The sequence below is a fragment of the Carex rostrata genome, chromosome 34 (assembly GCF_964058835.1).
Source record: "Carex rostrata chromosome 34, lpCarRost1.2, whole genome shotgun sequence".
Taxonomy (NCBI): domain Eukaryota; kingdom Viridiplantae; phylum Streptophyta; class Magnoliopsida; order Poales; family Cyperaceae; genus Carex; species Carex rostrata.
Window position 1 is genome coordinate 3,423,620 of NC_135951.1, and position 24,058 is coordinate 3,447,677.

Sequence of the window (24,058 nt, forward strand, 5' to 3'; positions counted from 1 at the left end):
TGAACTATATGTATAATATACACACATACACATACACACATGCACATACACATACACATACACATATACACATACATATATACACATACACATACAAAAAAACTCACACATACACATACACATACACATACACATACACATACACATACACATACACATACACATACACATACACATACATATACATATACATACACACATACACATACACATACACATATACCAAATAAATCAATTCGCATAAGCAAAATAGCAAGTTTATCTGCCACCACGTCTGAATAAACCTAACAAACGACTAGTTCTTCTGGTACCAGTGGCAGGTGCGGCATTACTTGTAGAGGCTTGGCTACTAGATGATTGGCTTACAGGAGGAGGGGGTTGTGTTCTACCGGTTGCTTCAGCGACAACTCTGGCATTTTCTCTTTCGTTGTGTTCGTTTATTGCATCTAAATGTAACAATGCAATTCAGTTAGTAATATAATTAAAGCATAAATAAATTTTGTACAATTCTACGTACCTGCCCTGCGCCTGTCGGAAACAGAACGGCGAGCCCGATTTCCCGACGGTCGCCTACCACCCATCTCGTCCATGGTCATTACAATACGCTTGTGTCTCCTCCTTCCCTTTCTTATCCATCCTTCTGAAGGTAATATTCTATCTCCGACATATGTAGGCCACTCATGCTGATCAGGATAAGAATGGAAAGATCCACCCCAAGTGGAAGCAAGGTAATCGGTACGGTACATGTCAGCAACATAGTGATCCTCACAGTAGTTCCTCACTCGGCATACCGCCATCACGTGACTGCAGGGTATGTGACTTAGCTGGGGTCCTTGGCATGTACAGGTTACCGCCCTGGCATCTCCGAATTTAACCACGTACTTGCAAGCCCTCTTGACAAACGCCATAGTGCCGTCTGGTTTACGGGTGGTAGGAACGTACTCATTTGGATTTTGCACTTCGAATTCTGTTCCATCGTTACCCATCGGGATCACGGTCATGGTTGCACCTTTGTCTCTGTGTCGTCTTAGTTTCTCCTCCACCCTTGTTGAAAATGACTGGTTCATCCTTATTAATTCTGCGGCCTTAGCACGCCGTTCCTGAAACCAGGCATTTAACTTGTAGAATGTGTCCTCTACAACTGCAGCCACAGGCAACATCCGGCTCTGCTTGAATACTGCATTCAGCGACTCGGATCCGTTGGTGGTCATAATTCCCCAACGCCAACCTCCATCCCGGGATTGATATATTTTCTCGTATGCTGGATCTTCGTTGACATCTCGGGGATTATTTTTCCCCACCTTCATTAAGTAGAGATTTGCCTTTGGCATGTACTACATAGAAAATAAGGAAATAGAATAATGTAAGTAAACAATTGTAGTAAAAAAAAATTGTTTTCTTAAAGTACAATAATATATGTAAACAATTGAAATGCATGTACCCTTGCAAAACTGCTAGTCATCTCTACCACCCTTCTCGGCTTTTTCTTTCTGCAATTCCATCTAAATGTATCAGTAACCCACGTGTCGCCTCCGGTTGCCTTGGAAAGGTTCTCCGCAACGTGTTGCATACACAACCTGTGCACACACTGGCCAGTACGTGTTGACCAACCGTAATCTTCACGATCAAAAACATATTTTATTCCTTTGTGCTGGTCTGATATCACACAGAAAAACTTCCCTTCCCCAATCACCCGTCTTCTTAAAAACTGCATAAAGAATCCCCAGTTCTCGCCGTCCTCTTTACGAACAATTGCAAACGCCAAAGGCAACAGCTGGTTCTCAGCATCATATGCGCATGCTATGAGTAGTCTCCCCTCGTAACGGCCAGACATGAAGCATGCATCAATGCTGATAACAGGTCTGATGTATGGCACAGCCTGGATACAAGGACCAAAAGCCCATGCTATGCCCTTGAATTGTTTAGCTCCCTCTATTAGTACACCGTCTTTATCAAAAAAAGGGCCATGCCATCGCTCATATACGGTGCCGACATTTGTACTTGCCATGGCCTGGAGCAATGGTGCCAGATAGCCATATGAGTCCTTCCAACTACCAAATATCCTGCAAATCGCAAGTTCACGACCTCTCCACAGCCTGTTGTATTTTGGGATTACATATTTGTATTTGTGTCTGACGGTCATAGCCACCGCCTTGATGCTCATCGATGGATCCAACTTAATGTCCTCCTCAATTGCATCGGCAATTAGTGATGCTGTCAGATTTGAATGGTCTGTCCTTGTGGACGCAGACTTGCATGTATGAGGTGGTTCGCACTTCTTAATCATCCATGCTTCCCCTGAACCCGCAGGGGTTGCAAAAAGGCGGAACTCGCAGTGCGGGTGAGTTGAACAAAGCACAACTAACCTTGTTCGGTCCCTTTTGTGTATTATACATTCCCAGTTGCCGTGAACATGAGTCTCATATATTTTCTTTACAAGCTCGTCTACGCTGGTATAAACTTGCCCTGCGGCAAGTTCTTTGTTGTATACAACACGAGGACCAAAGAAACTAATGTCTGCCTCTTCGAAAGCTGTGGTGTCGTTGAATGTGGCAACCGGATGCTTATTCCCCCGACCTCTAATCGGGAATTTTTCTGCCCTGGACAACCCTGCTACATTTGCATCACCATCTGATAAGTCATCATCTTCCCAAACCCCTTGGTATTCATCCCCCGTTTCCATTTCTCTTTCTGGTACGGCATCAATAGCATCAACATCAACATCAACATCATTTCGATTAACGGGTACCGGTCCTGACTCTGGCATAGTTGGAAATCTAGGGATTATGGGTGTCTGTCTGGGTGGTAGTGGTAACTCTTCAGTATTTTCTGGGGAGTTGTGGTACCCCTGGTTGTCATTACCGGGGCTGTGATACTCCTGGTGGTACCCCTGGTTGTCATAAGGGGATTGCTGGTGGTACTCCTGGTGGTCATAAGGGGAGTGCTGATGGTACCCCTGGTTGTCATAACCTGAAGGTCCAGCCCCAGCCGAACTTGAAGGTCCAGCCCTCGTGCGGGGAACCCTCTTCGAATATATGTCCATTACCGGGACCCCACAAGCTACAAATTGAGTATACACAACTCTCCACAAATTGGCATCTGTTATTGGAAACTTAACAAAGTAAGGTCTACCCCCCCCCCCCCCCACGTGAGTTGTCAATCCGTGTAGCCAACTCTATTTCATACCTGTTGGGGTTTACAGATGTCTTTTCGTATATTAGCTGCTTCAGTTCCTCAAATGTGGTATTTTCATTAATCTCGAAGCCAAATGCGACTTCTTTCGTGTAATGCACGCCATCTTCATCCCTTTCTAGCTTGCCGCCGACGTACAGTGCAACTAACATCTCTTCTTTAACAAACTACATTTTAAAAAAAAAATTTACAAGTATTACATGACATAATAATGGGTACATTAATAAATGACTAATTGAAAAATAAATAAACAAAATTAAAAAAAATTACAATTTTTCTACAGTAGGTGTACAGCAATTGCTACAGTAATTGTACAGTACGCTGCAGTAAATACCAACAATAATGTACAGTACGATACAGTACAGGTCAACAGTAAATGTACAGTACGCTACAGTAAATGTCAACAGTAATGTACAGTACGCTACAGTAAGTGCAACAGTAAATTTGGAACAGTAATTACTAATTATTATAATTATAATTACTAATTATTATAATTATAATTACTAATTATTATAATTATAATTACTAATTATTATAATTAAGAAAACATACCTATTTTCCCCAGTTATCGCCTCCAGAGAAGGTCTGAGATCGGGAAGTGACAGAGGCAGAAAATGCGTTTAAATCACAGGACTAGTGGGGCGCCCCAGGGGGTGGCGCCTCACTTAAGGTATGGGCCGCCGGGCCCTGGGGCGCCTCACTAGCTGTTTTGGGCCGCCCCAGGCCCAGGCGGTCAGGGCATGTATGAAAAAAAATTAGAGAGAGGGGCATTTTTAAAATTTTCTATTTTTTTAAGAATATTAATAAAAATGGCCGGGATAATACAAACCCAGCACAAATCTGGGTAATTATCTTAACAAAGCACTTTTGGCTTCATGCAGCTTACTAAGCTATGCAATGCAGTTTTGATTCTATAGCATGTGCGCTGTACAAAGTCCAAACTACAATGTTAGAAAACACAAATTGACACAACTTATAAATAACACTATGCAATTTGTTAATAAATCATCCAGAGAAAACTCCCTTTCTTTCTAGACCTAGTTAGAACATTATTCTTCGCTTAATGCCAAATTGAGAGATAGAAAATTGGTGATCCATGCATTGAAATGTCCTCAAAAGTTGAATATTTCTTCGTCCGCATACTTTCTGTGTACTAGATTTGGTCACCGTCAACGGTACTTAAAAGATTCGTTAATCCCCGCTTCATTGTTAATTAAATCTTACCTTTTAAGTAATTAAGATAGCTTTCATTACTGTGTCGTAATGATATTGTTATGCCAGTAATTAAGATAACTAGTTGAATATTTCTTGTCCACAAATAAAGGAGTTTACTATCATTTTCATACTTTCCTATTCTGAATTTAGACCTTAATTTTATGCATGAGTCATATATATTTAAAAGACCCCATCAGTGTGTAAAATGAGCCACAACTCCGGTTACATTTCCCAACTTTCATATATAGCCAGTCATCTCCAACCCTATCTTCACGGCCATGAGGGAATACCAGTCACAAGTCCAATCCAGTCAGTTCCTAATAGTCCATACAAGACGAAATAACAGTCAGCACTAGAACGACTCATAAGGAAATATCTTGTGATCAACTTCTTTCTAACCATACATCTCCCTTTAACTATAAGAAGAGCAATTCAAAAGACCTTTTTTGGACTTTTCCTCGGTTGTAAAAGAGATTGCTGTCACTTTGAAGATGTGTTCATAATCAAAGATAAGGCAAAGATTTTTTGAGAGCATCATAGACTCATAGTCAAGTCCACGCTCAAGTCAACACCCAATTGTACTCCACGAAATTATACTTCCAACATAACATGATATCTTTATTCTGTCTCTAATACCTGGCTTCTATCTATCTACTCATCCTTTATCTTCCCCTACCTATAACTTTATCTCTTTTTAATTAATGGAGTTTTTACATCAAACAACTCTTTTTTCTTTTTTTTTATCTTACTCTCTCCCTTATCATCCCTAGAGCCATCTCACTCACTCTGAATACCCCTTCATCCAGTTTGGCTTAATTAACTCCACTTTGACACACACCAATGATTCCCCTCCTTGCACTTTTTTCTCTGATGAGACGTACCTGATACCCGGTTCAAGCACCATCCCTTTAAACATTACTATTTCCACAAACCCTCTCTATTCCACCATCCTTTTTACCCATCCTTCAAAAATAATAAACAGTTAATTGGTTGTCAAGTGATCTAAAATACTTCTACATATATGAATATAAGTATCAGTTGTAGTCAATTTGTGATTATAAGATAACGCATATTTGTTAATATTGTTAATTAATCATAAGCCATAATTAAAAATAAATAAAACAAAATTTACATCATTAAAATTTGAGAAAAAAAATAATTAAAGAAAAGAACAATCTGATCCTAATTAAATTAACTTTTAATGGAATGATTAGGATTTGTTGATCATTGACTATTTAGATTCTGAAATTTTGAAACATAAGAATTATTTCATTGACCAGCGGGGTCCACATGGTAGGACGATCACCATTCATCCATGGTTTTATTGATTACTTACAACTATTTAGTAATACTGAAATTTTAGTCTTGCTACAAAATGGTCCTACTTGCAATACTAAAAAAGTAGATGTTGTTCCATGGAAAAGTTTAATTGGAAAAAAAAAAAAAAACCTTTCAGCGATTCTTGATTTGCTTGGATCAGTGAGGGAGATGAACAAAGTACTGTGGAAAAAGGGACATGGTTTGAACAGAGGGAACGTGCTTGACCGGGTAGAAATTAACTCAATAATTTCTAATGTGAATGAGACATGAAAGAGATATGAAAGAGAACAAGGGGTCCACAATCTATTGTGAAAGAGATATGAAACATAATGTTGGAGAAGAAGAGATAAGTATCTGATGTAGAGTAATTGTAATTGGAAAGAAAATATATGAATCTTAACTGCTAGTTTTAATAATTTTGAAATTAAAAAAATAAAAAAAAATAAAAATAGTCTTCGATTAACCAAACCTTATGTTAAATAAAAAATTGAAAAAAACATAGCAAATTTGTGTTCAAAATCAAAATGTTCTGCATGAAAAAAAAAAAACATAGAAAATTTGTTTACGCACGCTAATGGTAATTTACACACGTGTAGATTTGTTTTGAAAAGTCCAACGAAAAAGAATGTAGCTCTCAGCAAAAAGAGAAATTATTGTTTTTTTTCTGAGTTAAAATGGAGGCCTGAACAAAGAAATAATAGCTGAAAGTAATTTAGACAACCAAATATTTTGAATATGAAAATAGGTTTTGCATGTGTTCTCAATTAAACTGATAAACTAGTAATTGTACATGCTCATAAAATGGAAACTGTCCCATGTCGACTATTTTTTGTGGCACTTCAGAACCGCATAATGAAAGACAGGTTAGATGGTTTTGTTTGCCAAGCAAATTGGCAAATGAATCCCAGTTTTGTACATAGATATATACCTAAATCGCGCACATTTGATAGGTTAGGTAACTGTGTACTCCATGACTCGATCTTGGCACCTCACACCTGTCAGTACTTACAGATTTCTTAAATCTGCATGCAGAAGATGTTGGTCCTGAATGAGATTGCAATTGGCTTAGCATCATATGCCTCAGTTTTTCACATTCCATATGTCGGAATCAGGCTTCAGGCAAGTCACAATGATCTATTAGTAGACGTAAATCAAGAGTCTCCACCCAGGCTGCCTATTATGTAAAAAAATTAAAAAAAAGTACAATGATATATTGGGTCAACACAGACAGTATATAAACGAAGATTCAATAAAAATAAACATGATATGCACCGTCAATAAATAAATAAATATTTTTTATTTTACAAAAAAAAATTGAAATTGAAATATATAAAGGTAGTTTATTTTGTCTGGACCTGTCATAATTAGATGTTTGGACCTTCTTCCTCCAAAGGGCATGTCTCAAAATGACCTTTTTTCACTAAAGTAACTCAAAGCTTTAGTTTGGATCTGGAGCGTTAATTTTACTTTTAGTCTGACTGGACGTTTGGATTAATTCAAACTCAAATTTGTAGTTGCTTTAGAGCATCTACATCTTTTGTATTATTAGAGTTTTCAATATGATATGGCAGTTTATAATTCAGTTTCAGAGATGTGGGAGACTTTCTTATTTAGAAAATATGCAGTCAAGTTTTTTATTAAGAAATTGTTTATAAACTCTATGCTGACCAAATGATTGGTTCAAATTGTTTTTCCTTTCTAATTTATTGCTGACGTGACTTAAGTTTTAGAGATGTGAGAGTTAGAAAATTTTAGAGACCTTAATTTCTAAAAAGTGGTTAACAACTATTTAGAAACTCATTTGAGTTGCTGGAATGTAAATGTTGTTAGACTAATGAAATTAAAATCTGCATGCATGTTGTACAGGAACCACTCTTTCTCTTGGTACAAGGCTTCAAATAGAGCCCTTGGTACTAATTCCTAATTCTAGTTCCCTTGATTAAATCTTGACCCTAGATCGTTGATCATTACATATGAGATCTTCTTTATTTTCAACAGAGCCCTGAGTTGACTGATCTAATTAATTTGGTAGTGGTGGTGGTGCTTTCTAGAAGCGCCATATATATATATATATATTATTGTTCTAACTTCTATTATATACAACCCATACATGGATGTACCTCTTGTTGACAAAATAAGAAGGCAATTTTGATCTCATATTTTCATGTATACCAGTCAAAAATATCAAAATTATGTAATTTCTTTTTTTGAAATTCATATTATCATTTTTACCCTTCTAAATTTAAAAAAAAAAACTCACAATTTATTGACTTTTTTAATAAAAACTTATTTTAAAATTAGAAGGTACCCATTTACCCTTTATTAAAAAAAATTGTAGAATGTGTAAGAAAAATATATACCTCATTTTACCGTTTATTAAAGTACTCATATTAAATGTAGTATGTGTAAAAAAATGTGCAAGACAAAAATATAATATTATAAATTTTAGAGGAGGGAATACGTAATTTTGAGGTTTTTGAGGGGTACACATGAAATTCCCCTATTGAGGTTTTTGAGGGGTAAAAAAATGTGCAAGACAAAAAAAAAGACGCCATACTTTCGAAACAACCTCACTGCACGTCAAACAACAAACAACAACGTACATATAGCTGAAAGAGAAGCTCAGGAGCAACAAAGCAGTGAGACGCTGGGTTTTGGATGATAACTAAGATTTCCCAACAAAATCTTCCATCTTCACATAGGCAAAATTTTTTTTTTTTTTTTAAGATTTTGATAATAAGTTGACCATACAATGAACACCAAGAAAACCTCCCACACATGCTGTACAACATCCGAGTGGAACGCCATACCATATATCTGTCTTCTCATTTTTTAAAACACCATTCAACCTTTCCCATTTTTCATTTTCTGTGAATAAAAATTCCGGCACAATTTTCATTCCATGTCTCAACTTTCATAGCTAGCTAGTTATCTCCAATCCGATATTCGCGGATTTAGATTTGCAAGATCTCTCACTGATTATCAGAAATATGGCGAGATTGAACGGAGAAAAAAAACCCACCTCTAATTAAAATCGTGTGAAAGATGGAGGTGTGATGAGAGAAATAAAAGAAAGTTGATATGTCCAGTTTTTTTATAAATACTTGGTAATTTAGGTATGACTACATATATTAACACTTGTGCCTATATGTATCCATACTTGTATGTGCTAGTTATAAAATCATTCAAATATACAACATATCAAATATTTAATTAAGCGTTCCCTCCAAGTAGTCAGTGGTGTCTGAAGATAGTTAGTGCCTCAAGTAATTAATGCCTTGGGGGACGTTTGAGGGATTTGTTTTGGGGACAACTAGGCACTCCCAATAAAAAATTATGAAATTAATAAAGTTGTATAAAAACTATTATAAAAATTATGAATTTAGATAAATTCGTGACAGTTTGAGGATGCTCATTTAATACGTGTGTGCCACCTCTCGGGGTGTGAAGATAATATCTGTGTATCTGAAAATATTGAATTTTTTTCAAACTCATGTCAACACATTCTATATAATGTTCTAAATGGTTTCTAAGAAAAAATCGGTTTAGCTCGAGTATCATTGGCCAGATATTTGTGCATATTTTGGGTTTAACTCATCATTGGGCTTCTTTAGATAAGGTTATCTCGGATACAAATCTGCTGCTATCTCAGAGGATAGCAGGACTCTGCTATTCTAGAGAGAGAGAGAAAAAAAAGGAGAGAGAAAGAAAAAGAGAGAGATAGAGAGAGGGAAATTGGAGCAGATTAGAATCCAGTTATTTCTAGGATGAGCCTGTTCCAAAACAATAAATTTTCTGTAATGGTACATCGATCCATTGTGTTGTGTGGTGCGGTGTAGTTTCCACGTGTCTCCATTATCTTTGTTTTTAAAGTTTATGATTTCAGAGAATGGATATTATTCTGCGCTTACAGACAAATTGAAAAATAGATAATTGGTGATACATGATGCATTGAAATTTCCTCAACTAGTTAAATATTTTTTTGTCCACATACTTTTGTGTACTAGACTTGGTCACCGTCAACGGTACTTAAAAGATTCGTTAATCCCCTCTATTTTGTTAATTAAATCTTACTTTTTAAGTAATTAAGATAACTTTTATTACTGTGTCGTCATAATATTGTTTTACTTGTTGATTCGCTAATCCCCGCTTCTCATACTTTCATAGCCAGTCATCTCCAGCTCTCATATTCTGAAGTTAGATCTTTGATGCTTGAGTCATATTCAAAAAACACATTTATTATCGTCCATTTACCATCGGCCATCATTCGGCACCGATGGTTTGAATACAAATTAAAAGTCCGTCTTTACAAAAGGGCGTCATTCATTATTTAAAAAACACTTTTCTTTGTGTCATTTCCTAGTAATTTGAATAAAATTACAACTCCATTTGATTTAGTTCAGTTTGGTGTTTGGGTCCTTCCCCATTTAATTCTTTTATTGAAAATAGATGGTTTGTACTGTTTGTTGATGATTGTACTAGAATAACGTGGTTATATATATGTTCTTAAAACAAAAGATGAGGTGTCATGTTTTTAAATCATTTTTTAACATGTTTTTAATATCTTAACATAGCAGTTTTGACTTCAGGCAGTGCATGAACCATATGCAATGATGTTTTGATTTGATAGCTTGTGCGCTGTACAAAGTCAAAACTGCAATGTTAGATAGCGCAAATTGACACAACTTTTAAATAACACTATGAAATTTGAAATTCCAAAACGTCGATCCGAGCCGTTCATCTTGTTCTTCATATTAATATGTGCTTGGAGACCAAATTTTACATTTTTCTGAATTTTTTTACTATTTATTAAGCCACTTTGAAAATTGTTGATCTAACGGTGCCTTAACAAAACAGTAAAATCAACCGCCACCGTTGTATCAGCAATTTTCAATGTGGCTTAATAAATAGTAAACAAATTCAGAAAAATGTAAAATTTGGTCTCCAAGCACATATTAATATGGAGAACAAGATGAACGGTTCGGATCGACGTTTTGGATTTTGAAATTTCAAATTTTGAACGTATGTATTTCGGCTCATATGCTACCGAATGCATATTAGTCTCTCTCTCTCTCTCTCTATTCTTAAGAATTTGAAATTTTATTATTCTAATAAAACAAACAACAACTATTTTAATTTGGCTGTCCTTACAAACAAACACACTCTACATAATCTTCTACATAACTACCGACTTAGTTTATATATGATGTTTCTTGAACAATCCAGGAGTATTTGGGCCTTGGGCATCGGTGCTGTGAAATTCAACAGTTTCATCCTACTTCTTTCCAAAGCCCAATTCAGCTAAAAAACCAAGGAGAGGAACTTATAGCCACTTGACGATGCAGAATAAGGAATCTACACCTGTCCGTTTTAATCTGCACAAATTTTAATAAACCTGGCATGAATTTAAAGACTTGTGTTCCACCTCTGATCCGACAAAGCGATTACATGACTGAGATTGAGTACTACTGAGCATGGTTTGGAAAATCAGTCGAGTCCGAGTTGACTCGGCCGAGATTCACCTGAGTTTCTCGCCCGAACATTTTTTCCACCGAAAATCAGTGGAACCGGGATGACTCGGCCGATTTAACCTAGATTTTACTCCAAATCAGTCCGATTCTTACGATTTGAGGAGATTCTCTTCTATTTGGGGCCGATTCCGCATCTTCTAGGCGTCAATTTGGATTTATCATTGTCGGTTTGAGAAGATAGATGACTGTTCGATTTGGGACAAAAGAAAACGAAGAGTTCTATGAGGAAGAAAGATTTATTGGATCAATCTCTCCTCTATATTATGCACTTTAAATTGAATTGGATGACAGAAAGTTGTGTGGTTGGAATTTATTAATCAAAATTCAGATTGAATCTGAATTTTTCTTTGATTAAATATATCCTTTATATGTGTAGAAGTCTAAATTTAGTTATAATGATACTCGCTACACATATCGCCATATGGATGAGAGAGAGTTTTGTAAAAAAAAAAAAAGACAGCCAAACAAAGAAACTATCTCAACTCACGTTAAAAAGAAACCTCCGCTATTTACTCTTCCCAAAAACCTCCGCCCGCTCTCGGTAGAGCACCGAACCCAAAAGGCCAAAACTTTCGCCCTCTCTCTCTTATCCGAGCACTGAGCATAAATGCTCCCCCCTGTCTCTCTTTCTGAGCCGGAGAACCGAGCCAAACCCTCCTCTCTGAGGACCGAAAACCCTAACCCTAGAGCACGACACAAATAACTTCTTTAAAGACTGCAACTAGCATCTCACTGCGACCTCTTTAGATATATTTGGTTCAAAATAGAGATTGCGAGAGAGAGGGATATATCACCGAAACCCTAGAGAGAGAGAAAATTGATGCTTAATATCAATAATTTGACATTCAAAGATTTATTGTTTATCTCTACCATCTCCTAAGCAAAGAATCACTGAACTGAAAAATTATTGTCCAGAAATTTATTCTACCTCTACCATTCCCTAAGCAAATTTATTGTATTAATTTATTGTCCAGAAAATTTATTGTTCATAAATTCTTTCTCCAGAAATTTATTTACACTTGGTAGAGGTAGACAATAATTTCAAATTAATCCTTTCTAATTAGTGCACCTCTTATTTTTATTTTTATATTTTTAATGCCTTCTCTTTTCTTTTGTTGCATAAAAAAAGGTACCTCGATAAAAAGAAAGCCGCTGAAGAGATGGAGCAATAGTATATAGAATGATACTTGGTTTCTTAATGTTTCGGTGTGGTCCATACAGCATTATACTGGTACAAAATATAGTGGATCTGAATTCATACTATATTGTATCGTTATTGTACAAACAATTTCTATCATTTCTTTAGTTACAATTATGGATTTTATAGGTGGCTGTGCAAGATAAAATTATAACATAGCAGACATTGCAGATGAGGGAATACAATCTGACACAAGATTGTTTTATTGATACGACACAGGATCTTGAACAGGAAACCCATAAACCGTCCAATAACAAGGTATGTGTTTATTGATATAATTGTTGTACCAGTGCTGACTATGTGAATGATTTTTATTATTCAGATTTCTTTAATTTTATCAAAAATTATTTTTTTAGGAGTTTTGGTGCTAAGCTGCTTGCAAATGCACAGACAGCCACCACTGTGTCTGGTAGTAAGGTAATGCATGCACCCCTGTATCTCTATGTGTAACTAAAAAACTTTGATATTTATTAGGTACTGGCCATGATTTGAATTAATTATATATGTTATGATATGCACCATCAATCCATTACGGTATGGTGCTGTACACGTATCTGTTTAATTTGTAAAATTTATTCTACCTAATCTTTTCACCCGTATTTACAGAAATCAGGCACTGAGCTGGCAAAAGAAGTCGGAAAACCAGTAAATGTGGAACCTGCCACATGGAAGGCCACATGTGTCGCCAAACCAACACTCAAACAAAAACAGGTCCCTTTCACAATTAAAATTAAAATTTAGTAATCAAATATAAAAGTACCAAAGGTTGGTGTATTATGTTAAAGAACTGATAGCTCATTAGTTGTTAGTAAAAGTGGACACCAGTTGATATTAAGTTGCTTATTGAAATTAAATTTTGCGTGCGTTTGTAGATTAATAGTCAGGCAGTACAGAAGCGTGTTGAGCAGAGACCCATTGCAAAGAAAAGCAATGTGGCTAAAGCACCACCTCCACCTCTATCTCTACCATCCCCTAAGCAACAAGGAAAAAAGGTAATGCAGAACAGTTGGTCGGATCCAAGTGTGGCTAAAGCACCACCTCTACCAATACCATCCCATAAGCACGGAGGAAAAAAGGTAAAGAAGAACAGTCGGTTGGATCCAATAATGAAGTCTGAATATTCTAGAATAAGGGAGGTGCATACTCTCACATCTGTACTCAGTGCACGAAGCAAGGTGAGTACTTTTTCATTATTATTATGAGTATTATCACATTATTTTCGCTCCTTACCAATTAACTATATATCTATATGTTTGAAAGTTTGTATGTGGGATAAATGAGAAAGCAAGAAAGGAGGCAGAAATAGAGGATATTGATGCAACTGATACCAACAACCAACTTGCGGTGGTTGAATACATTGAAGACATCTACAAATGCTACAACCATGATTATATGGTTCATCAAACTGATACAAACCCTAGGAGGAGAGCAATTGTACTGGATTGGATTGTTTAAGTGCACAACAGGTTCAAACTGAGACCAGAAACTCTTTACTTGACAGTGTACATATTTGACCGGAACCTTTCTCTGGAGAAGATGGTAGTACCAAAGACACAGCTCCAACTGAAGGTAATAATATTTAAAAAAATAACCTACCTTTAATTATATGCACTGGTTACTTTCACCTTCAGATTTTGTACTTGTGGAACTTATTTTAGAAGGCATCATAATTAATTATGAAGGAGTCATCTGACTTGCGTCAAATTCCTGTTGTGGCTATGTCCTCTGACTTGCTTTCTTTTACTAATTTGTCACTGATAGATAATTGATGTGCAGTGGAATGTTATATGAGAATAATTGCATGAAAATTCAAAATAATAGATATGTAGATGAGGTTTTTAAGTTCTCAAAGATGAGCATTATAAATTTAAGGTGTTCATATCATTGTCAATTTGTCACTTGAAACAGAATCTTTCAACATGAGACAAAATATCAATGTGGGTGTAGTGTCACCATATAAGGCCCAAGTCAAATTAATTCAGGAGAAACTCGGGACAACATATGACATGTATGAGATGATTTTTGCTCATCCCTTTCTGATGAGTTCTCAAGTTTTTTGTACATGTCATGATACTTATTTCATGCATCTATATTCTAAAGTGGATTTCCCATATGTTTCAGAATTTTTTATGATTTTATGCATATTTAATTATTTTTTTATTTTTTATTTTTACTTTAGAACTTTGTTCATTGTTTTTGCACAATTTTCACCATCTTACCTACTTCACAATTTTAATACAGCAAATTGGTTCTTTGTTTTTGAATGAAACTTCACAGATTTAAAGTTTAGTATCAAGTCTACCATGTAGCCAAATATTAATATTTAATTCAATCTAATACTTCGGCTTAACACCAATGCAAAGTTTATAACAGCCAAGATGTCAATGCACTTCACGGAATTTGAATTTTTAAAGTATGTACATGAGAAGTTGTGTAAGCACTTGAAGATGCAAGTCTCACAGCAGGAGCAAGTATGGTTTTTAAAAAAAAATTATATTGTTAGGTTTATATCATTCAAAATGTGGAGAATTTGTATGTTTTACCTGTTGGCTTTGTTTATATTATAGAAAGTTCTATTTAATTATTTATTTGATTTTTGAAATTTAGGAAAAATGAAGTTAAATTAAAAGTCCAATGAAACAAGGTGACTGGATTGAGCTAATTTAACTTCATTATTGAATAAGTATTCTTTTTATTGGTCAATTTTTTTTTATGAAAATATGTCATTTTGTATGAGAATATTATTTTGTTATCTTATAAAATGCCTCCGTTGCAACGCACGGGTACGATACTAGTAAATATATAGAAGGAAAAGGTGTTTGGTCCAGTGGACCAGTGGGAACAAAAAAGAATGACCATTGAAGATACATTTAGTCGAACAAATATTTATTACAGTAGAATCTCAAAGATCAATTTGCAGACGAGACTTACTATTCTTTGAAAACTAAATTATAAAATTAATTTGAACTATCATATTAATTGATAAATTATTATAATATTAATTGAGAAACTATCGGATAAAATTCATTTGAATTTTAATAACATGAACAAGTGAGAAATTATTATAATCTTTATTTTACATAAATAAAATGATAATATAAACATTAATTTTTATGTTTAGTCATACTTGATTCTAGCTAGATATCTTTAAGTTGTATGAATGTAATTATATCCTTGTCAAGATTAATTATCGAATTATAATAATTAACATAGTCTTAACATAGTTTTTATACAAATAATTTTGATCAATTGTTTTCCTACTTTTTTACTACAAAATAAGCGTCTGCCAAAAAAATCCGAGTTACCAATCTGATTCCGGCCGATTCATCTGATTCCGATTCCACGGTCAAGAACCTGATTCCGATTCTGATTATGAGTTTCAGAACCATGCTACAGAGGATACAGATCCCTACCTGTGAGTAGGGCTGGCAAAAAAATTCGAGGTTCGTAATTCGATTCGGGTTTGATTCGGATTTGATTCGAGTTTAATTCGATTTGAAATAGGTTCGAATTGAAACGAACCAAACCAGTTTCAGTTCGGAATTAATTCAAACCAAACTCAAACCTAGCCTGGTTCGATCGAAATGGGTTTGTGATTTTTTGGTGGTTCGAATCTCATAATAACATCGGCCGTTCATTTACCTGATGAAATTAAAACCCAAGATAGAGAGTCATAATTTAACTTAACCGACGCTCCATCACTCTCAAATCTCAAGAACATAGTTCTCTCTCCGCCTCTCCCTAACTCACTCTCCCTCTCTCTCTAAAACCTAGCCGATGCTCTCGGCGACTGGCTGTCTCTCCGGCTGTTACTCTTCTCTCCGGCTTAGACGGCTGCCTCTCCTCTCTCTTCGACCGTCTCTCATTCTCCTTCTCTACCTTTCAGATTCTCACTTCATTAGATGGTCCGATCGAGCGTTTGATCGAGTGAGCACTCGAGGTAAGATTACTTGTTTTACTGTATATTTCAGTTCTTGTACTTAATCCTCTTTTTACAATTATTTGTTGTGATATATTTTTTCATAAACAATTTTTCGACTTAAAAACACTCATTTCATACCGGTAAAAGGAAGCCATGTGAATTTTGTCCCGTGAGAAAAAATTAATATATAAACTACCGGTATAACTAGGGCTGCTTAAAAAATAATTTAGTTCGTGATTCGATTCGAAAAATGTGTAGTTCGCAATTAGTTCGATTCGAAATGGGTTCGATTCGAAACGAATCAAAACAAGGTTCGTTTCGAATCTAATTCAAACCAAACTCAAACCTAGGGTAAGTTTGATTCGGTTCGATTCGTTGCCACCCCTACCTGTGAGGAGGTTGTTTTTCACAGAATATTTTTAGTTACCATTTAAAAATAATAATATATAATACTTGGGCACACTATTTATCTGCGCACATATTATCTGCGTAGCTCTTTTGATTGGTGCGAGGATATTACCTATGTAACCAGTTTATTTATTTTATCTGTATTTGGTTTTTGTAAAGGTTTTGAGGATGAATGAATGAAGATGAAAATATATTTTACTTCACAAATTAGTATTTTCCGAGTTAAAGAATATATAGCAGGTTAAACATAACACAGTAAAAGTTCGAACCCGCGATCTCTTATACAAAATATATTGCCTCTACCACTAAACTAAAGACTGATTCTCGAATGTAAACAAACTTTGAATAAGATATTTTCTAAAATCTCCCTCTTTCTAGACTTGGTCATGATGCATTGAAATTGGTGGGCCATGATGCATTAAAACTGTGAATAAGATAATTGGTGCATTGAAATTTCCTCAACTAGTTGAGGATCTTTCCCTCCACAAAGAAAGGAGTGACTTTGCAAATACGGAATTATAAGTGAGCATTTTCCGTGTATCAAACTTGGTCACTGTCAATGGTTAAAAGATTCGCTGATAATTTCCTACTTTTTTTTCTTTTTTCGAAATGGGTTCGATTCGAAACGAATCAAACCAGGTTCGCTTCGAATCTAATTCAAACCAAACTCAAACCTAGGGTAAGTTTGATTCGGTTCGATTCGTTGCCACCCCTACCTGTGAGGAGGTTGTTTTTCACAGAATATTTTTAGTTACCATTTAAAAATAATAATATATAATACTTGGGCACACTATTTATCTGCGCACATATTATCTGCGTAGCTCTTTTGATTGGTGCGAGGATATTACCTATGTAACCAGTTTATTTATTTTATCTGTATTTGGTTTTTGTAAAGGTTTTGAGGATGAATGAATGAAGATGAAAATATATTTTACTTCACAAATTAGTATTTTTTGAGTTAAAGAATATATAGCAGGTTAAACATAACACAGTAAAAGTTCGAACCCGCGATCTCTTATAAAAAATATATTGCCTCTACCACTAAATTAAAGACTGATTCTCGAATGTAAACAAACTTTGAATAAGATATTTTCTAAAATGTCCCTCTTTCTAGACTTGGTCATGATGCATTGAAATTGGTGAGCCATGATGCATTAAAACTTTGAATAAGATAATTGGTGCATTGAAATTTCCTCAACTAGTTGAGGATCTTTTCCTCCACAAAGAAAGGAGTGACTTTACAAATACGGAATTATAAGTGAGCATTTTCCGTGCATGTGTATCAGACTTGGTCACTATCAATGGTTAAAAGATTCGCTGATAATTTCCTACTTTTTTTCTTTTTTCGAAATTTTATTTATTTATGATGGGTTTTGCCTGAATAATTTCCTTAACTTGGTCACCGTCGTTAAGTATTTCTGGTCCAAAATTAATGCAATAGAGGATTAGACGAGTCAAACCGTTACACAAAATTATTAACAGACCTGGTCCAAAATTATTGGACGCACCTGCAAAATTATAATTTCACAAGCGACGACAAATGTAATTAGTAGTTTATTTTTTTATCTGAAGTTGGGTTTTATTTAAAGGTTTTGAGGATGAATGAATGAAGATGAAAATATATTTTACTTTACACAAATTAGTAGTTTTCTAGATAAAGAATATATAGCAGGTTGAACATAACACAACATTCATATAAAAACATATATATTGTACAATACGATGCACAAACAAAGAAATTCACAAATAAATATTGTTCTTAACAATAAAATATGACTAATAAATTAAACCGAAAAAAATACAACTTGAACAAATAATTCAGCATTTCATCTATCCAACTGCAAAAAAATTGCACATAATATCACCGTGTCCTAGACGCACCTGCAAAATTAGAAAAGAAAATTTCAAAATCAAGGTAAACGAGAGGAGTTAGAACTACAAGGTTGTTCCGATTTGCCAAAAAAATGAGACACAACTAGACTTAATTTTATTTAGATTGATATAAAGAGACTTTTTGAGTAAAAGTTTGAGGTAGGAATCCTCTTTGGGCGTTGAACCTGCAATCCCTCATAAATGAATCCTATTTGAATATTGTCTTTACCACTAAACCAAAACTAATTCTTGAATGTAAACGAACATTTAATAAAATGTTGTCTAAAACCTTTCGGACAAAACTCCCTTTCTTTTCAGATATAGTTATAACATTATGCGCTTAGTGACAAATTGAGAAATAGATAATTGGTAATCCAAGATGTTTTGAAATTTCCCCAACTAGTTAGTTTAATATTTCTTGTCCACAAATAAAGGAGTGCATTTGCAAATACAAAATTATATCGGGAGCATTTTCCGTGTACTAGACTTGGTCACCGGCAACGGTACTTAAAAGATTCGCTAATCCCCGCTTCTTTGTTAATTAAATCTTACTTTTTAAGTAATTAAGATAACTTTCATAACTGTGTCATAATGATATTGGTTTGCTTGTTGATTCTATAGGGATATATTCTGAGTTGAGTAGTATCATTCTCATACTTTCATATGTAACCAGTCATCTCCAGCTTTTAATTAAACCAGTACGACATATATATATATTTTTAATAACTTGTGGTCAACTTCTTTCCAACCATACATCTCCATTTACTTAACTATAAGAAGAGCAGCACACTGTGAGAGAAACCCATTGCCTTCATTACACAAATCATGGAATGTTGTTATACCATGCTCAGTATTCACCTCCTCTTAAGTCTCTTAACCTTATCTTCCTTTTCTCTATCTGCCATAGTAACAACTAGTAAAACTGATCGATCAGCACTTCTCTCCTTCAAGTCCCAAATACATGATGACCCATTTGGAGTTCTCTCCTCATGGAACGAGTCACTGCACCACTGTCAATGGCAAGGGATCTTGTGTGGCCGGCACCATCCTGATAGAGTGACTGCTCTCATTCTTGACTCCAAACAATTGTCAGGTTATATATCTCCATCCCTAACAAACCTCACGTTCCTTCAAAGGATGAGTCTCTCTGATAACCAGCTGAGAGGAAGTATCCCAGTAGAGATTGGAAACTTGGGTAGGCTACGTTTTCTCAACTTGAGTAGGAATTTTCTCGATGGTATTATTCCATCTACTCTAAGTAATTGTTCAAATCTAGAAGTTATTTATTTAAGAATTAATAATCTCCATGGAACCATCCCATCTAACTTAGTGCAATGCAAAGAATTGAAAAAAATCAGTCTGGGGAATAACTTCCTCACAGGAGGTATACCATTGGAATTCGGCCTCATCCCACAGCTCCAATATTTAGGACTATATGGCAATAATCTAACAGGATCAATTCCTTCCACCTTGTGCAACATTAGTAGCCTAATATATCTTTATCTTCACCAAAATAATTTTAATGGTGATATTCCTGTTGATATAGGCAAACTTACTAACCTATCATGTCTTTATCTTTACAATAATAAGTTCACTGGTTCCATCCCACCTACCTTAGGTAACCTTACCAAACTATCACTTCTATTTCTTCACCAAAATAATTTTAATGGTGATATTCCTGATGATTTAGGCAAACTTACTAACCTATCACGTCTTTATCTTAACAATAATAAGCTCACTGGTTCCATCCCACATACTTTAGGTAACCTTACCAAACTATCACTTCTCGTTCTTCACCAAAATAGCATTAGCGGTCACATCCCGTCTAGCTTGGGCAACCTTATTAACTTGGTGGAAATTTATCTTTCTGAAAATATGTTAAGTGGATTAATCCCAAATGAACTCGGAAAGCTTCAAAACCTCCAGGTTTTTGTACTATATCAAAACAACATTTTGGGCGAAATACCACACTCCCTTTACAACCTATCAGCATTATTTACTTTGCACCTTGGTAATAACCTGCTTGCTGGAACTCTCCCTTTCGATATGTGCAATGCTTTACCAAACTTGAAATATCTACACCTCTTTTACAATCAACTCCAAGGAAAAATTCCCCAATCCATATCCAATTGTTCTGCTCTTACTCATGTTGAATTACATTATAATTACTTTACTGGCGTAATACCATCTAGCTTTGGAGCCCTACAAAATCTTCGAAGAGTTCTTTTTTATTCTAATCAACTAGAAGCCAAGAGACCACACGAATGGAGTTTCATGGATGCTTTGACCAATTGTAGTTTGTTACAAGTGTTAGGTATTGGAGACAACCAACTACGAGGAGTGTTACCTAGTTCTATAACAAACCTTTCTACTAGTCTTCTTGAACTCTCACTGTATAATAACCCAATTTCGGGAAGCATACCAGCAGAGCTCCGAAAACTCAATAACTTAAACAGGCTTAACCTAGGCGGAATGTTTCTCAGTGGCATCATTCCTGTAGAAATTGGTAATCTTTTCAAACTGGAAGGATTAAATATGAGGAGTAACATGATTTCAGGCCAAATCCCATCAACTTTTGGCAATTTCACCAAAATGACCCAGCTATATCTAGATAATAATGCATTAGAAGGGAGTATACCAACAGAGTTAATTAGCAGCATGAAATTCTTAGAATTCCTGAATATTTCAAAAAATAAGTTGGTAGGTGAAATTCCCAAAGAGATCATGAGTCATCCTTTTCTTTCCATTAGTTTGGACTTGTCATACAATTATCTAACTGGCATCTTGCCACCAGAAATTGGTGACTTGAAAAACCTACAATCAATTCGTCTGTCGAATAACAAGTTGAGTGGAGAGATTCCTAGCACAATTGATGGATGCCAGGTGCTTGAAGCCCTTTATCTTGATAGCAATCTGTTTCGAGGAACAATTCCATCGAGCTTGAGCAAACTAATAGGGTTGCAAATCCTTGATGTCTCAAACAACTCGCTCTCTGGTCAAGTCCCTGAATTCCTGGGCACAATGAACTTGCAATATTTGAATATTTCTTTGAATAATTTTGAGGGCAAATTACCAAACGAAGGAATTTTCAAAAATGCCAGTGGTCTAGATGTAAGAGGGAATCCAAAGCTTTGTGGCGGAGTACCTGAAATGCATTTGTCACACTGCATTTCACAACCTTCCACACAGAAACATCACTTTCAAAAAAACGTGGTGCTCATAAGTTATGTTGTTGGTTCTTTTATTTGCATAATTGCAATCATTTGCTTGTTAGTGATTTATTATGCTAGAAACAAACCTCAAAACAGACCACAATCTGATAAAGCTTTGAAATATGGGTTAGGGCATGTTTCGTACAATGACCTTCTTAGAGCTACTGAAAATTTCTCCCCAAATAATCTAATTGGAAGAGGTTCATTTGGAGAAGTTTACAAAGCTGTTATGAGCTTGGAGAATGTGACAACCGTTGCGGTGAAGGTGTTAAACCTTGAGAAACACAGTGCTTGCAGAAGTTTCTTCTCTGAATGCGAGGCATTAAAAAATGTGAGACACCGGAACCTTATAAAAGTGCTAAGTTTGTGCTCTAGCATAGACCATCAAGGTAATGATTTCAAGGCTTTGGTTTTTGAGTTCATGCCAAATGATAGCTTGGAAACATGGTTGCATCCAAATGTATGTACGGATCGGCCATTTAGAAGCCTCACCTTCATCGAGAGATTGAACATTGCCTTTGATGTGGCGTCAGCGCTAGATTATCTTCATTACCATTTAACTGTACCAATCGTGCATTGTGATCTCAAACCTAGTAATATCCTTTTGGATTATGAGATGACTGCACATGTGAGTGATTTTGGATTAGCAAGGTTTTTGGTTCAAACTGATACCATGTCTTCTCAATCAATGTCCAGCACTAGTGGAATCAAAGGTTCTATTGGCTACATTCCTCCAGGTATATACAGCAAATCTTACTATTTGAGAAGTACTTTCTTTTAGTATGCGTACGTACTAAATTTTAGGGCTGTAACTATTAACTTTTCGTCGTCTAGAATATGGGATGGGTGGTCAGCCATCAGTAGAAGGAGATGCGTACAGCTATGGAGTTCTTCTGCTCGAGTTGTTCACTGGAGTAAGTCCAGCAACCGACGAGAGAATCAGAGATGGTTTGAGCCTTCACAAGCAAGTTGAGATGGCTTTCCCTGACCAAGTCATGGACATTGTCGACGCTAAATTATTCTCTGAAACTGATGGAGAACACAATATGTATGCACCTGAAATTGTCTATAGTTGTTTGGTTTCAGTGATTCAATTAGGGCTTCTGTGCTCCAAAGAGTCGCCAAAAGAGCGTATTTCTATCAAAGATGTTGCCAAAGAGTTGAACTCAGCACGAACAAAGGTGCTGGCTATAGAGATGGAGAAAAAAGGATCAAAATAGATGAAGAGAAGAAGGGTTCCACTAAATCTGTATTATCTGTAAAATTTGGATAGCAGTTATGGTAATTTATGTTGTTGTAGTATATATGTTGTAATAATGAATTGTTGAAAGTAATAGCTAAAATTGATATGATTTTTAAAACAATGTTATGAATTTTGAAATTAATTGAATTGAATTAGATTCTAATTGGATGATCAGAATTTCAAACTCAAAAATTATTCAAAAACCATGGCGGATCGGTGTGGGAATACATCTACTCTGCATTACCTCACCATTTGAGTTTCAATCCAGACCGTCTGATCATAATCCGGATCAATCCCCGAACTTTTAATGCACATGGATCCTATAAGATTCGTGCTAATATGTAATGAACGAATCAGATTCAAACCCAAAAAATAATGTATCTTAGGAGATATGAATTAAAAATTAATGTTTTATTGACTTTTTCTATTTTTTAGTAGAAAATAAGTTTCCAATCCGATTTGGCCGGAGCAAGCTCCGGCATGGGAAAAATTGAACTTTTATAGTAAAAAAAAAATTCACCTGTTATATATTATGTAGGTGGCCTGTCACAAATAACCATGCAAGGTCCGTAACCCCAAACTAGAGTTACATATCACTTTTGAAGTTTTTTGTTCATATCTTTTTTGTACATTCCAACGGGACTGATTTACAAAAAGAAATTGGGATAACTAAAAATGCTGGGAAATTTATGTTACGAAAAAAAAAATTCGGAGCATTTGAAAATGAGTTAGGTATAGGTGGTTCTTATTTTTACTCTCTGCTGAAATGTGAAACTCGACGAATAAAATAGTAAGGAAGAGAAGAAAAAACCACATCTTAATTAAACTATCAGTAAAAATAAATTGACCATTGATAATTTGTAGAAGTTTCTTATAAACAGTAGTTATGTAGAGATGGAGAGTTGAGAAATAATGTGAGCTTTTGTGGACGATGAGTTTGAGGTG

The 24,058-nt window shown here is 35.4% G+C and overlaps 3 protein-coding genes across 3 annotated transcripts; 2 read left to right on the forward strand and 1 right to left on the reverse strand.

Annotated features, from left to right (window-relative positions):
• Window positions 1–258: 258 nt before the first annotated feature.
• Window positions 259–3,132, reverse strand: LOC144548809 (uncharacterized). Its single transcript, XM_078297528.1, has 3 exons — window positions 1,442–3,132; window positions 518–1,334; window positions 259–446 (listed from the first exon to the last, which is right to left on the reverse strand). The coding sequence occupies exons 1-3, from the start codon at window positions 3,041–3,043 to the stop codon at window positions 259–261; spliced, it is 2,607 nt and encodes an 868-aa protein (XP_078153654.1). The 5' UTR covers window positions 3,044–3,132.
• A 9,336-nt stretch (window positions 3,133–12,468) lies between these two features.
• Window positions 12,469–14,674, forward strand: LOC144549055 (cyclin-B1-5-like). The gene is made up of 6 exons (XM_078297815.1): window positions 12,469–12,489; window positions 12,676–12,714; window positions 12,813–12,873; window positions 13,063–13,167; window positions 13,329–13,631; window positions 13,717–14,674. Exons 5-6 carry the CDS (start codon window positions 13,452–13,454, stop codon window positions 13,909–13,911), a joined length of 375 nt encoding a protein of 124 aa, XP_078153941.1. The 5' UTR covers window positions 12,469–12,489; window positions 12,676–12,714; window positions 12,813–12,873; window positions 13,063–13,167; window positions 13,329–13,451; the 3' UTR covers window positions 13,912–14,674.
• A 4,807-nt stretch (window positions 14,675–19,481) lies between these two features.
• Window positions 19,482–23,234, forward strand: LOC144548958 (uncharacterized). The gene is made up of 2 exons (XM_078297695.1): window positions 19,482–22,607; window positions 22,705–23,234. The coding sequence occupies exons 1-2, from the start codon at window positions 19,484–19,486 to the stop codon at window positions 23,088–23,090; spliced, it is 3,510 nt and encodes a 1,169-aa protein (XP_078153821.1). The 5' UTR covers window positions 19,482–19,483; the 3' UTR covers window positions 23,091–23,234.
• Window positions 23,235–24,058: the final 824 nt, after the last annotated feature.